The following is a 15,967-nucleotide window of genomic DNA, read 5'->3' as shown; positions in this document are numbered from 1 at the left end:
TTTTATTCTCTTCACCTTATATGTACTATGACTTATGGCAGACCTTATTTTATTGGCTGAGGAATTTTCACTTCAGATTCTACTCCTGTATTACCTAATCCATGCCACTTTTGATGATTTTCTGAAGAACTTAATCTTATTAGTCTGTGTAATTGTATAATTTTAGCTCTGCTTCTAATGAAAAATATCCACCACTGTGCTAAGGGTGCAATCACTCCCTCACTGCTCCACATTAATTAGGAAATTCTGTATGAAGGGCACCCTACCTGTGGAGTGGGATGGGTATCAGGTCAGTAAGAGAGAAATAATTGTTTCGGCTTGTCTTAAGTGTGTTTGAATGCACACAACCCTTGGAGTGATAAAACATGACATACATGTCTCTCTGGACAGAGAAACTTATGTACTCTCACAGAACGGTAAACAATGGAATTTTAGATCCAAAGTTCAGAAATGTTTCAAAAAGTTGCTACCCATTCACTGGACAAACAGGAACATTTTCTATGTGCCTGTAACTATTCTAGGGATATAATCTGTTCTTTGTGTATACTTAAAAACCAATTGTTTTACATCAGGGCATTTATGTTACAAATTTAACAAATATTGGGTGATAAAAATGCCTATTAGAAAGGGATGTATTTTAATAAATTTGGGTTAACACAAAAGCATTTTTCAAGGGTACAGAAACTTAAAAGGAGGCAAGAAGTATAGAAATTTGCCACCTGCTGCCCCTAAGCTCTTTAAGTCTTATTTGTGTACAAAGAGTATGTAGGAAAAGTTCATTTGCTGTTCATGGTTTGAATCTTGAATTCAATTCCATATTAATGATACCAATTCAAAATGGTAGGTATCAATTCATGCTAGCCCACCAAAAACTAATTTAATATTATTGGTAAAAAAATGAATATTTGTGGGGGCTGGGGATATAGCTTGTTGGTAGAGTGCCTTACATGCACAAGGCCCTGGGTTCAATCCCCAGCACCACACGCAAAAAAGAATATTTATAAATCTGTATGAACATCTGAACTACATTTTCACTCTCTATATAATCTTCACTTCTCCCAACTAATGCTGTAATCTAAAATATTCTTATGGTTTAAATGTGCACAACCACCACACAGATGATAAGCAGGATAGACTGTCTTTATTTAGTGGTGATAAAAAAAAAGAGCAGATCAGTACTTAAATGTGCAGTTAACAGTGACCCTTTAACACAGGCAAAATAAAGAGGAGATAAGAAAACTGAAAACAAGTGGAGACCAGGACATTTTAAAAGGCAGTGAGCCCAACCACTGCAGGCTGTGATGTACCCCTGTACTTCAACAAGGGCAAAAAGGTCAAAAGTACTGACTGCTTTCCAAACAGCATGTTTTCTCTTTCCAGTCTGTAGATGGTTACATTTTACCTTATAAAATAAAGCCAGCCACTGTAAGAAAATCATCACATTTTGTCAAAAGATATATACAGTACATTCAGAATCACTGCTTGGTTTTTCTTTGTCTTTGCCTTTTTTTCCCTGACTGCTTAGGTGTTGGAGTCTCTTGTACTCCTCCTGCACCAGGTGTTGGAGTCTCTTGTACTCCTTCTTCTGCACCAGATATGGACTGCTTGAAAACTATTTCATCATCTTTATCATCATCCATTCCTGCCACTTCAGATTTTCGTTTCTCCAAAAATGTTGGTGTACAAACTGGTGTGGGACCCTGGAATCAAGTAGATTATAATACATAAATGTAGGATGATACTGGATGACTTTACTCAAAAACATTACCTCCCTTCTGGTTTCAGAAGTTAGGACATGTTATATTTGGTTTGCATCTGTCTTTTTGTGGTATAATTGCAGAAAATAAACAAGCATGTTTATCAAATTGGGTATGGAAACTCTAATTGGAATATACTCAATTATAAGGTTTTAGATAACAAACTGCTATCATCAGTTAAGAACCTACTGAGAATGTCAAAATTAAATTTAAAATCTTTAAAAAAATGATAATAGTGGGAACTACTTTTCTTCCTTGAAACTATTTCTGTAATACCTATGCCCAAAATATGAAGACATGTTACCTGGCTATCTATAGACTTCTCAGGAGTAGTAGCAGTGCCTTTAGAAATCCTTTTCTTCTTCTTTGGTATGCCTGAACCCTTTTTCTTCTTTGTAGGTTTTTCTGAAGGCTCTTTGGTCTTATTGGATAAAACCTTAAAATAAATTAAGACTTTTAACAATTTGTATATTTTTCAGCTATAGTAGTCTTGATTATGCTTTCCCATTTCTTTCTCTACTATCTGGCATAATAATATAGATAAATATAATTTTACCTGGTTAACTGTAGATTTCTAAAGATTTTATTATTTGAAACATTTCCCCCCTCGTTTTGCTAAAATTTCAAACAAAGACATTTCAAGGCTACCCCTATAGGTCCACTGGACTAAGCTCAGGACTGTGGCAATGAAGCTAGATTGTTTTTTAAGTAACAAAGAGGGTACAGGAAAAAGTACTTATTTGCCCATTTTCAAGTTTTACTGTCCAACTCCCAAAAAGTTCACTTGGCCAAAGGCCTTGACATGATGTTTAAGACTGTGATGGGGATTGTGTTTGGAAAAGAACTAACACCCAGGCAGAAGACCAAAGGAAGATAACTCAGTCTTCTAGTTTATGGATAAAGTGAAAAGATCTAATAAACTTGGGAAAAGATGTAATTTCTTGGCAACTAATTAGTTACTGTGACAGGAGGAAGAGATTCAGCAAAGCTTCCTTATTATTTCCCTACAAGCAAGCAAAGTCAGAACAGGAAGAACACTTGTGCCAACTCATCTTCTTGTATGTTGGCTTGTGTATTTTAGCACGTTCCTGTACTTTTAAATCGCAGAATTGGTGCTTACTAATTCTGATATACATTGCATGAGTATATCCAGTTTAAAAAATATGAGAAAATTTTAACTAGGATGGCATAACAGGGATGAACAATTTACAGTCTTGATATTTACTGAGAGCATATAGTAAATGTTTATTTCTGGTAATGTCATGTTCAAATGGTAATCTAAGAGCATGATGGCTTTTGTTTAAACAGTGCTTCAACTTCAATAACTTAAAACATAATGAAAGTTATGCAAAGCCGGGGGCGGGGGGGGGGGGGGGCATGCCTGTAATCCTTTACCCAGGAGGCTGAGGTAGAAGTAACAAGTTCAAGGACAGTCTGGACAACTTAATGAGACTTTATCTCTGAAAAAAGAGGAAAAACAACAACAACAACAAAAAAACAAAACCCAGACCAAAATAACACAAAAAGGGCTGCAGATATAGATAGTTCAGTGGTAAAGTACCACTGGGCTCAATCCTCAGTGGGTATTGAGGAAGGGTAATTCCTTGAAAGAGTTACCTTTTCCGAATAAAGAAAAAATTGGATCTGTTATCAAGCTTTTAGGAAGAATCCACATGCAGTTTCAAAGATAAGCTGTGACAGGTGGCACAGGCCTGTCATCAAAGTGATTTGGGAGGTTTAAGGCAAGAAGACTGCAGAGTTCAAGACCAGTCTGGGTAACTCAGTGAAATCAGGTCTCAAAATAATAAAAAGGGGATGTGGCTCAGTGGTAGAGCACCCCTTGTTTCAATCCCCATTAACATGCATACACAAATAGTCAAAGCCTAATATGTTGGGCTAGGAATATGGAGTATTGCTTGGTGGTGGGGCATATGCTTATTATTAGCATGAGAGAGATTTGGGCTGGGATCAATCATCAGCACAGAAGGAGAAAAAAGGAGGAAAACAAACAAAAACAAAAAACTAAAAACCTAGAAACCCAGTACATGATAAGTACTGAGTTACTTTTTATATAGTCACAGACACATTTTATAACTAGTGAAGTACAAAGTCTACCCCCCAGAGAAACCACTAAAACAATTTCATGAAGGAATACTTACCAATGAAGGAAAATCATAATTAATTCCTTTTGCTGCTAATTTCTTCCTGAGCAATTTTTCTTTCCTTTTAAATCGCTCTTCCATCCGTACCTTTTGAATAAATGTCCGATTCTGATTATACCTCTTCACAGCTGGATATGAAGGCTGACTGAACGGAACATTCCACTCTTTGAAAAGTTCTTCGTGTACTTTTTCTGGTGGCATAAAACGACCTATTTTTAAAAAGTGAGAAGTTTTCAACCAAGATGTAGGAAAAGCTTTTAATGTTAATTTTAGAATTTCCCCTGTGTTATTTCTCACATCATAATCATGATGATGTTGCTAATCTCATACTAGATCAACAGATAAGCCAATTATACCCTAATGGAGTGAGCAGATACTTTGGGGCAGAAGCAACAAATTGTTGTTTGGAACCCTTTCTGCTATCTCCCACAAGTCAGACACAGGATAGCAATTATCCTGAGGCTCAGACAACATTATTCATGTCACCTATCTAGACTATTTTCTCCTGGCATGAGTCACTCTGTTATTGTGAGAATGAACCATGACCTCCACCAGGCTACTTGCAATCTCTCTGACAGCAATGAGAACTAGGATAGAGAGATGCTATTTGGGCAGCCCCATCAGTTCATGAAACTGGAATGGTGGGATGGCCAGAAACTAATCCCTGCCTCCCAAGTGTAGTGAGATCTGGGTAGTGATGCTCTTGGTATCTCTGGGAACGTAAAAACTATGTCTCCATTTGCCAAGTTTTATGGGATGAACTTATAATCTGGTGTTGCTACTCCTCTACACCATATGGCATATGTGAAAGAGCTGCAGTCAATGTCATTTAGACTGATTTTGAAATGTGATTCTTTACCTTTGCCATTAGCCCATCATAAATATCTTCAGAATAAGAACATTCCCCTACATAACCACAATATTGTAGTATATAATGTAATATACCGTCTTTACGTTTCTTTAGTCATCTCAAAACTGTCTTTTATCCGGGACTGGTGGTGCACACCTCTAATCCCAGCAGCTTGGGAGACTGAGACAGGAGGATTGTGAGTTCAAAGTCATTTAGTATTATAGTATTATGGCTGTTTATTTCAAATAGATCAATGAAACAAAAGTAAATATGCTTATGTAGGTAGGGAGAGAGAAATCCATGTGTCAGAATATTAAGAATGGGTAAATTCAAGAGAGGTGTGTTCTTCATGCTATTCCATTTCTCTGTAGACCTGACTTCAAAATACAAAGCTGGGAAAACAACAAACAAAATACAGAGCTAAGGGTAACAATGATTATACTGCAGTACGGAAATATATTTACAAAGTGATGTTCCACGAAAGGTAGGAAAGAGTTTTTGTGAAAAACATTAAGCCAAGGCAAAAAAATATGGAATAGATAATTCACAAAAGACAAATTCCCATGGTCAATGAATATAACACTCAACTTCACTAAGAACAAGGCAAATACAACAATCATAGCCATTTTATACCCAATGATATGATGTAAAAGCAGTATTTTTCAAACTCACAGTAAGTAGCCTTTTAGGGGCAATAAAATCTAGCTGAATAGAACACCATTTGTTAAACACAGTTTAAGAATTATGTCACTGGACTTTTTGTTCAGTATGTTTATATACATCTGTTATGTGTTTTGGCTTGTGCTGTAAAATTTACTTCTTTCTGCAGGCCAAAATCCCAAAAATACTATTCTAGAAAAACCTGCCTACACCTGCATAAAGAATGTTCAAAGCAGCTTCATCATTCCCAACCCCTTACCTGGCTCACTCCTATTTAATCTTCAGGCTTCATTTTAAATAATATCTCCCAAAGGAAGGTTTTCTCATTACCCACTGAAGATAGATTAACAGCTTCCCACATGCATCCCTAAAGTAATTTGTTCAATTCCACCTCAGTGTAAATACTCTTCGCATGCTGGAAAAATATTTAAATTTCCACTAGACTCTTCCTAGAAAATACACTTACATCCTGTACCACGCCTTACAAGAACCATCCCAGAGATGAAGTGGCATATTCAAGTAGCTAAGCCATCTGTCTTTCACATCACAGTAATCCACCAACAGAAGCTCCATGAAACCCCATGGGTAATATAAGAGCACTTACACACCAAGAGTCTTTCACCAAAAAGGTAGTTATTCATTGTTTCAGCAACTATCTTGGCAACATCTTCAGACTTAAACTCCACAAAGGCATAACCTCTGCTATTTCCAGTCTGCAATGGAAATCCACCACAAAAATAATTAAACTCTAACCAGTCATCAACTCCTAAATTGCCTTTAATTTAAATAATACTCCTTAGTACCTTATCAGCAATTTTGATATACCTGTAATTTCAACTTCAAATCATGTATTCCAGGGATCGTTTTTGTTTGTTTTGTTTTTTTTTTTTGGGGGGGCGAGCCACCATCATCTGAACAGCAGATTTTTCAGGAGTCATGTAATTTTATATAAATACATGATTACTATGCCTAGAATATTTTCAATAGCAATGTTCCATTTATAAAGGAAATCTGGCAGGTTCCCACAGTTCTTTATTAATTGGCAATCTTATTAGTAATAAATTCTTAAAACCTAGCATGTAATATGATGCTTCACCTATAGAGGTAACTGTGGCTGGGGTTTTAACTCAATGGTAGAGAGCTTGCCTAGCATGTACAACACCCTGGGTTCAATCCTCAGTACTGCCAAAAGAAAAAAAGTGTAAAAATTGTAAAAACCTTAATGTTCAACAGGATAGTGCATAAACTTTATTCACGAAAAGAAAACAATGCAACAGAGTTACATGAATTACTAGATGAAAAAACCTTACAGAATGCTATACAATAGTTTTAAAACAAGTAATACAAAATAACAAATAAACATCATAAACAACATTTAGTAAAGATTTAAAGACACATATAGTATTGAAAAACATTGACTTTCTAAGGACTAATTCCCTGGATACAGGAAGATGGTGAGGAAGATTAGGAAAGGCTATAAAAGGGACCTCAACTTCACCTAAACTCTATTCAAAAAAATTTTTTGATTGTTTTTAGTTGTAGCGAGACATGGTACCTTTATTTTGTTTGTTTATTTTTTATGTGGTGCTGAGGATTGAACCCAGTGACTCACATGTGCTGAGAGAGTGCTCTAGCACTGAGCTACAACCTCAGACCTATTCTCTATTTTTTAAACAAGAAAGATCTAAAGCAAATATGATATCAAGTTGATATTTGATAAAGCTGTATGGGGGATACCTAAATTATTCTGTAGTCAACTTCAAGATGTTTGAAATAATCCACACAAGCTGTCACTATAAGTAGGTAAATGGAGAAAAAGAAGAGGGAGGGAAACGCAAAGAAAATGTTATTCTAGTAAGATGGAAATATAAAATTCTCTTTAAAAACATATATAAGCTGGGTGTAGTGGTGCATGCCTATAATCCCAGGGGCTCTGGAGGCTGAAGCAGGAGGATTCCAAGTTCAAACTCAGCCTCAGCAACTTAGTAAGACCCTGTCTCAAAAACAAAACAAACAAAAAAACACAACAAAACATATACAGCACTTAATGCTATATACAGCAAGCTCTCTACCACCGAGTTATGTCCCAGCATCAGTCCTTTCAATGCTGAGATGTTGCTTAGACAACATAAAATTTAAAACGTGCTGTTTTAGGACAACTAGCAGAGGATGGATGCATACCCTATTCCCTTACATAAATCAAATATAATATTTAACTGATCCATACTTCAGCTGGAAAATATGAGATCTGAATCAGGAATGAGAGATAGCAATGAGATGTCTATAGCTACAATGGATAAACCTGTGGAGGAAGTAAATGAAGCAGGTCACTCCTTCATTCTTGAGACAAACCACATAAGCCATTTTTAGTTCAGAAGATTAAGCATGATAAAACAGTAACAGAGTGTTAAAAGTTCTAAGAACTTTAAATTTATTACCTTTTAAATCTTTGATTAAATATTTTTAGGAAATTGTGGGTTTAAAAAAATTTAATTTTATTTTAGATCACAAAAACGAAGCAAGAAGTTTTACTATATAAACCTTTATGATTATAGGGATGGCTCTATGAGGCATACAAGATGAACCTGGTCCTCCAATTTAAGTTCATTTATTCCTGAGTTTAGTAACCACAGGGTAATATGGCTCATTTACCAGGACTGTTAATTTAATTTGAGGATTTGGGGCAATTACTTAGTAAAATATTTAGAATAATACTTACTTTGCTCTTGAGGCTGTTTAAATCTCACTGCCCTTTTCTAAAGTCTGATAAGCAATAATACATAAATATGATCTGTAATCTGTTAAGAATGTAATACATTTGAAAAACAAAACAATCAATTCAATTTGGCTTAAAAAAACAACTTACCCTTTTACTTCTGGATAGTCTGAACCTTGTAATAGTGCCAAACTGGGAGAAATATGCTTTGATTTGGGTTTCATAAAGTGCTGGAGGCAGGTGGCCCACAAAGATTACTCCAGGAATAAATTTTTTTTGTTTTTTTTGCTGAAGACAAAAAGACCAAATAACCATTTTTTAAATATGAAAATCACACTAAAACCAAACTTTCAAAACTCCAGTGCTTAGCTGTAGAACCTATTCTGGATTTTTACATGTCATAGCAATAATTTAAAGAATTACTTGTTTGATGTCTATCTCCCCACAAGGACGATCACCAACTGTTATCTCAAGCCTGCATTCCCAGCACCAGCATCAGGTACACGCTTAGGAGCTGTAGGCTGAGTCAACAGATAAGCAAGTACCTTGCGTACCCCTTCAACTTCCAACGCAGATCACTGTTTACTCCCATCTAATAGAACACTGTTCCATAAGTTTGTTAACCTTCACATGAAGACTAACCTCTGTCATTACAACCTTACCTTCCGTAAGAACTTAGTCTTTCACATTGTATATTGTGCTAAAAATCCAAGGAAAATATAAACTTGATGTCAGGGGCTCCAATTGGCAAAGGGAACTTGGTAAGTATCTTTCGAGAACTCCCAAACTACCGGACATATAATTTGGGGGGTCTAAAGCAGAAGCGTGACATCCGTAATATGGGATTAATCTGTGGTGGGGTGCCATTGCTCTCAGCTGGTTCCTTTTTTCTCCTGCGTCACCCCATGCCTCCCTCTAGTCTTCCACATGAACACCCTAAGACCTACGCGGCCAAACCCTACATTATTTCTCGACAAGGGTAAACCTCCTAGTCTCGGGCAGCACGGCCTCCGACCTCATGAGGTCGGTCCCTCATTCAGTCGGGAACTCAGTGTGGAAGGCCCTGGTCAGGGTAGCGGAAGCCCAGGGAAGGCAAGGCGCGCCCGGGCAAGAACCGCGCGATCCCGAAAACTTGCAGACACGATTCGCCGCCTTCCCTCGCAGCCCGGACCGTGGTGGCCTCTCACCTGGGTTACGCGCTGGCGAACGTTCTGCACCTCCTTCTGAAACTGGACGTCTTCCTGCGGGTTCAGCGAAAGAATCTGCCCGGGTGGGACCGGGAACGGAGACCCCACCATGATGAAGTCTCCGTAGCAGCACACCTCCACGCGGCGCGCTCCCGGAAACGCAGGCCGTGGCTTCTCGGAAGCGGAAGTAGGGGCGGGAGAGGGGCGTGGCCAGACTCGAGGGCGCGGCACAAAGCGGAGTGAGCGCTGGCGCTGCCCCCGCACGTTTTCTCCTGCTCTTACTTTCTACTTGTCAACTTGGGACGTCCAAAACAGTTCCGTTTCAAATCCGGTTTCTTCTGCTTTTTTTTTTTTTTTTGGTACTGGGGTTTGAACCCAGGGGCACTTTACCCCTGAGCTACATCCCCAGTCCTTTTTATGTTTATTTTGAACATGGTCTCGCAAATTGCTCAGGCTGGCCTCAGATTTGTGACCTTCCTGCCTCAGCTTCAGTAGTAGCTGGGGTTACAGGCATGAACTACGGTGCCCGGTTTCAAGAAGAATTTTAAAAAATAACTCCAAAACGATACCTGTGCCCTTCAAATCTTGTAAACTATTCTTCCATTAGTTTACTCTTTCCTTTTTTCAGTTATATTTTTATGTGTTTCTGTTTTTTCAGACAGGGCCTCACTACGCTGTCCAGGCTGGGCTCAAACTCCTGGGTTCAAGTGATGCCCCTACCCTCCCAAGTTAACTGGTCCTACAGACAGATGAGCGCCACCATGCCCAACTTAGAGGTTTTGTTTTTTTTCTTTTCTTTTTTTTGTAAACAAATTAGTTTTACCATTACAGTCAATTCAGCTCTATAGAAGTGGACTTTGAGTTTCAGATGGAAGGAGTTAAGAAAGAACACGCTGCTCTGGCATACTATTTTGAGTTAAGGCCACTTCAAAAACAGCAGGTGCAAGATCACTCTGACCTGTTTCTTGAAAGCAAGAGATGAAACTCTTTGCCCTTGCTACACCAGAAGGAAAGTACCATTCTTATCATCTAGGGCAGGAAGTTGAGGCAGAGGGAAATCATCCTGATTCTCCCATCCATGTTATCCAATTAACTGTCCCAACTCAATTACCTCTGCTTTTCCTATTTTCATAGTTTACTACTCCTTATCTAAGCAGACATATGTTTATGTCTCTGTGTCTTTGGATCTTCATTTCCTTATGAAGACTCCTGTGCTACATAAAACTTAAATAAATTTGTATTCTTTTTTTCCTGTTGCTCTTTCTTGTGTCCATTCAATTATCTGACCCAGCTGAAAAAAAAAAATCTCTAAGAGAGAAGAGGTAAAATTTTGCATTCCCTACAAAATGTTCTTGATGGCAAGGTTGCGCATATAAAACTCCAGATGCTGTTCTGGAAACAGCATCAACTGGAGGACTACTCTTATGCTGTCTAGAAACTGAAGACATTTGACTCAAACTGAAGACATTTGACTCAAAATTAACTTCTAAATAAACCATACTTATAAAACATAATCTTAAGGATTACAGTTTTGCCAAGCTTCTGTTTGAGCAATTACATATGCATTTAACTGCAGCAGTGCAACTAAATGGGAGAAAATTCAAATTATTCTAGAAGAAAGAGTAAAAAATGCTGTTTCTGGACCAACAGAAAAGTCTTCCTAACTAGCAATAAAAATACTGTTTTCACTATGTAAAAATCAAATAAGATTTATTTATAAGATTAACATTTCTATAAATGTAAATTTATAAAACACTGTCCTAGGAGTTATCATCCTATGACATTTCCATTTGAGCCATTGTATAATCACTTAAATAAATGCAATAAAACCAAATGAGAAAAATTATTTTAGAACATAAAAGATGATTGTGATATTTCTGGATTACTTTAGTGAATTTGTTAACTTCAAAAATACTATAATTAAGCCGGGTGTGGAGCTGTGCGTGTATAATCCCAATTCCTTGGGAGGTCGAAGCAGGAAAATTGCAAGTTCAAGGTCAGCCTGGGCAACTTAAGGAGTCCCATCTCCAAACAAAACAAAACAGCTAGGGATATAGCTCAGTATTAGCTCAGTAGTAGAGTGTTGCCTAAAACATTTGAGACCCTGGGTTCAATTCGTAGTACCACAAACAAAACAAAAGAAAACCCCCTACAATTACATGATCTACAAATGAAATGGAAGCAATGAACTGTGAGATTCACACATGTACAACCTGCAGTTGTAAAACATCCTACAAATTATAATTTTGTCACACATCCATGTGAGCCATTGTATAATCACGTTAACAGCACTGAAAGGAGAGGGAAAAAAAAATCATTTTAGTAGAGAGAGAAGAAATTATCTTCCTGCAGTTCTAGATTTTCAGAAATGGGTTCATTACAAGGTAGAATTATCTTGGATGGTGAGCTGCATCTGTTAGCTGGTTGTGTGGACAGAGGATGGAACAAAGTGTTAACAGCAGACACTGTTCTTGCCAATGGAGGAAGCAATGGATCAGTGAAGACTCTTAGTAATGATTCCTGGGGAGGTTCTGCCTCACTTTTTAGATATGAGGGAAGGGTCCTATTTTCAAGAACTGTCTCCTGGAACATCTTGTAATACCTGAGCTCTGACAGAATTGTGGAGGACCCAATCCTAGGCATGTGACATTCATTTGGGTGGGAAAGGGTTAATGAAGAAGTCTCTTGGGTTGTGTAGTGTGGAACATCAAGACATGCTCTGCTTTGCTCTTGTGGAGGTCCTATTGCATCAGAATGGAGATGGCCTGATGGTAGGAATTCTGCTGCTGTGGTCCTAATCTTGAGTTGGTGGCAACTGGTCCACATGGGGCACTGGAACCTGGATCCTGGGGCCATCACAGCCTGTACATCCTTCTTCTTCAGGGGCTTGATTATCCAGGGGATTCTCTGAGCATCTTCTGGGGCCTTTGACAAATGTCCCAATTGAAACATCTGAGACATGATGATACTCCCCTCCTGCTCCCACCCTGGACCCCATACTGGAGATTGAGCCTAGAGGTGTTTATCACTGAGTCCTTTTTATTTGTTCAGTTATTTTATTTTGAGACAGGTCTCACTAAGTTGTTCAGGCTGACTTTGAACTTAGATCTTCCTGCTTCAGTCACTCGAGTTGCTAGGATTACAGACATGAACTGACTTGAGGAAACTTTTTGAAATATTTACACTTTTCCTCAATAATTTTTTGTCAGACATAAGCATTTTCCTTTTTTTAAATCAAGGTCTCTTTCAGCCAATGCACTCCATCAACATGCTGTCATAGCTTTTCTCTCGTGGGACATAAGCTAGCTTTGATCATAGTGATGCACCCCAATTTTTCTGGAGAAATTTTGTCTTGTCTTGTGTTTGGATCTTTACATACATGGCTGATCTTTTCATCTACTCTGTAAATATTTTTTTCTCTCTTTCCAAGGAAAGTTTTCTCTAAATTGCATATTTGGTGAAATTTTCTTCTTCTTGATGAAGTTTAGGAGGACCCTGCTGGAATTGTCTCTTCCTGTCACTTTTCTGATGGAAGCAGGGCTTTCTAAGTTTGGAGACCTCAGCCATAATCTGCAAGCACATTCCACTCCCTGAATGTGCTATGGGCCTTGCCATGGCACCCAAACACTTCCTGAGTACTGGTCACTGACTGCAGTGCTGGGATGGAAAGAAGAGATTGCAATTTATCAAAATCTTCCAGATGCTGCTTTCCTGAGAGGGATGGATACTCGGTTAGCAAAACTGCTTATTAAACACAGGGAGCCCAGAAGATGGCAGATTAACCCCTGGAAGTCAAGAACTCTTTCTAAATTGCCACCTTCATGTTCAATCACTTTGAATGGAGGGCTAAGTTTTGGTCAGTTCCCTCAGATTTTATCATTGCCTTGCTGAAATGCTTTTGGTGGCTTTGCCTACAGCAGAACCTGGTTTTCAGAATTCTTGACATTGTCAATTTCTGTCAAAAAACTGTCCTGGGATAATTCTGCTTCTGGAAAGATGAATACTTTCCCCTATTCCTTCCTTTAAGTGCAACTAAAAACCCAGGGCATTATATATAAACTAAACATAATGACACTCTGAAAGGTAGAGAGAAGGCAGAAAGCTAGGGGCCTCAGGGTCTAAGAAATGATACAGGGGCATGTTTCACTGTTATTTATTTTTTGTCTTATATATCTTAGACTTGGAGCTGAAGAAGCCAGCTACCCAGAAATGCCAAAAAAGTCCTAACAAAAATCTGTTATCTTTGGTTAAAGGATCAAGAAGGGGGCAACTAGCAAGAAATAGACTATTTTAAAAGTTAATTTTTTCAGTGCTGGGGAGTGAACCCAGGATCTTGCACATGATAGGCAAGCTCTTTACCATTGTAGTACATCTCTAGCCCTATATCCTGCTTCTGCTCTCTTTCTCTGTTTTTTTTTTTTTTTTTTTTTTTTTTTTTTGATGGTGCTGGGGATCTAATCCAGGACCCCATGCATGTCAGGCAAGGGCTCTACCACTGAGCAACATCCCAAGCCTGACAGAAAACTTTTATATGATCCTGGCTGTACTCTAACCAAACACCGCAGAAAAAGCTGTGATGCTTTTTTGGAAAAAAAAAAAAATGCTTTCTCAGAAAAAGCTGGGATGCTCTCCATCTCCCTAACCATGTGCCCGCAAAGTTTGAGCTGGGGGTTGAGATTTCTGCCTTTGAGAGGCTCACTGAAGTGTCCTAACATCCCTGTCATCATGGTGTCAGAGAAGATCCTGAAGGAAGCTGGGACCTTCATCCTAGTCAGCTGATGATATCAGTTACCAGTAAGGTGTCAGTGGAGACCATGTGTGAGACTGGACATCCATCCCTACCCAGCACTGAGGAGGCCTTGCCCTGGGGTGCCAAAGGAGGCCAACTGGGGAAACTGATCTTATACCTCCAACTGGCAGCAAAAAGATACTGTTCTCCATCCCTTGCTGGATCAGGGTCAGAGAAAGCCCTTTAAAACAGAGAAAGCATGATACAAAGATGTTCAGGTTTCGACTGGGGTGCAGCTCAGTGGAAGAGCACTTGCTTAGTATATGCAAGGTCCTGGGTTCCATCCCCAGTACTGCAACCACAATAGAAAAAGTTTGAATTTCAACAGAAGGTCTCTTGTCATACCAAGAACAAGGAAGATCTCAAATTCAATGAGAAAAGATAATTAAGAGATGCTGCTAGTCTGAACACTTGTGTTTCCTGTCTCAAATTAGGATGTTAAAATCCTAATCTGGAAGATGGTGGTATGAGGAAAGGGAACTTTGGGACATGATAAGATCATGAGATCTGATTAATAGAGGATTAGTGACTTTAAAAAAGAGGCCCAAAAGCTCTCTAGCTCCTTCCACTATATGATGACAGAGTGAAAAGGTAGTAATTCATGAACCAGGAAACCACCCTGACCAGACACTGAATCTGCTGATGCCTGAATCTTAGACTTTCCAGCCTCCAGAAGTGTCAGAAATAAAGCTTCATTGTTTATGAAACACTGTTGTTTTTTTGTACTAGGTATTGAACTCAGGGGTGCTCTACCACTGAGCTGTACCCCAAGCACTTTTTATTTTTTATTTTGAGATAGGGTCTCACCAAATTGCGGGGGCTTGTCTCAAACTTGTGATACTCCTGTCTCAGATTCTGAGTAACTGGGATTATAGGCATGTGCCACAGCCCTCCCTTGTCAAACCATTCAGTACTTGATATTTTGTTATAGAAGTCCAAAAGGACTAATATAATTGTAATACCAAGGTGACGGAGATGTTAGAATTACCTGACAAAGATCTTAAAGCAACCATGATAAAAATTCTTCAATGATCAAATATGAACATACTTGAAACTAATGGGAAAAAATGTCTAAACAAAGAAATAAAGTTCGGGCAACATAGAAGATAGAAAAAATCAAGTGGAAGCTAGTGTGGTGGTGTGCATACCTGTAATCCTAGCTACTTGGCAGGCTGAAGCAGAAGGTTGGCAAATTTGAGGCCAGCTTTGGCAATTTAGCAAGACACTGCCTCAAAATAAAAAATAAAAAGGGCCTGGGAATATAGCTCAGTGGCAGAGTGTCCTTGTGTTCAATCCCCAGCTTTGGAAAAAAAAAAGAAAGAAATAAAATGGAAATTTTAGAACTGAAAAATAATCTCACCTACTCAGGAAGCTGAGGCAGGAGGATCACAAGTTAGAGGCCACCCTGGGCAACTTAGTGAGAGCCTATCTCAAATACACACACAGTGCACGACTATAACTCATCTAATATTAAATAATTTGAGAAGTACTATAAATAGAATTTACAATAAAAGTTCCCCAAAAGAAATCTCCACACCCAGAAGTTTTCAATGGAGAAATTACCAAATGTTTAAAGAATTAACACTAATTCTGTAAAACCTTTTCCAGAATATACAATAAGAGAAAACACTCTTCAGTTCATTTTACGAAGCTAGTGTTAGGGAGGAAAAACTTTTCCTCTCTTTTGTTCAATGTATAAGGGCTAGTAAATTAAACTGATAAAAGATTAACAGAACAGAAAATCAGCAAGGGCACAGAACTCAACAGCACCATCAACTAACGGGTCCAAATAAATCTTTTTATAGAAAACTCTCCCAATCCTAGCATGCTGGAGGCCATGGGTTCA

At 38.4% G+C, this 15,967-nt stretch overlaps 1 protein-coding gene across 1 annotated transcript; it reads right to left on the bottom strand.

Annotated features, from left to right (window-relative positions):
- Positions 1–1,121: 1,121 nt before the first annotated feature.
- NIFK (nucleolar protein interacting with the FHA domain of MKI67) lies at positions 1,122–9,512 on the bottom strand. Its single transcript, XM_079132464.1, has 6 exons — positions 9,333–9,512; positions 8,296–8,433; positions 6,034–6,142; positions 3,917–4,128; positions 2,062–2,193; positions 1,122–1,700 (listed from the first exon to the last, which is right to left on the bottom strand). The coding sequence occupies exons 1-6, from the start codon at positions 9,441–9,443 to the stop codon at positions 1,476–1,478; spliced, it is 927 nt and encodes a 308-aa protein (XP_078988590.1). The 5' UTR covers positions 9,444–9,512; the 3' UTR covers positions 1,122–1,475.
- Between the last annotated feature and the right edge of the window lie 6,455 nt (positions 9,513–15,967).

Source organism: Sciurus vulgaris (assembly GCF_902686455.1).
Source record: "Sciurus vulgaris genome assembly, chromosome: 3".
Taxonomy (NCBI): Eukaryota; Metazoa; Chordata; class Mammalia; order Rodentia; family Sciuridae; genus Sciurus; species Sciurus vulgaris.
Note: the sequence above shows the minus strand (reverse complement) of the source record. Positions and strands in the feature narration are given on the sequence as shown.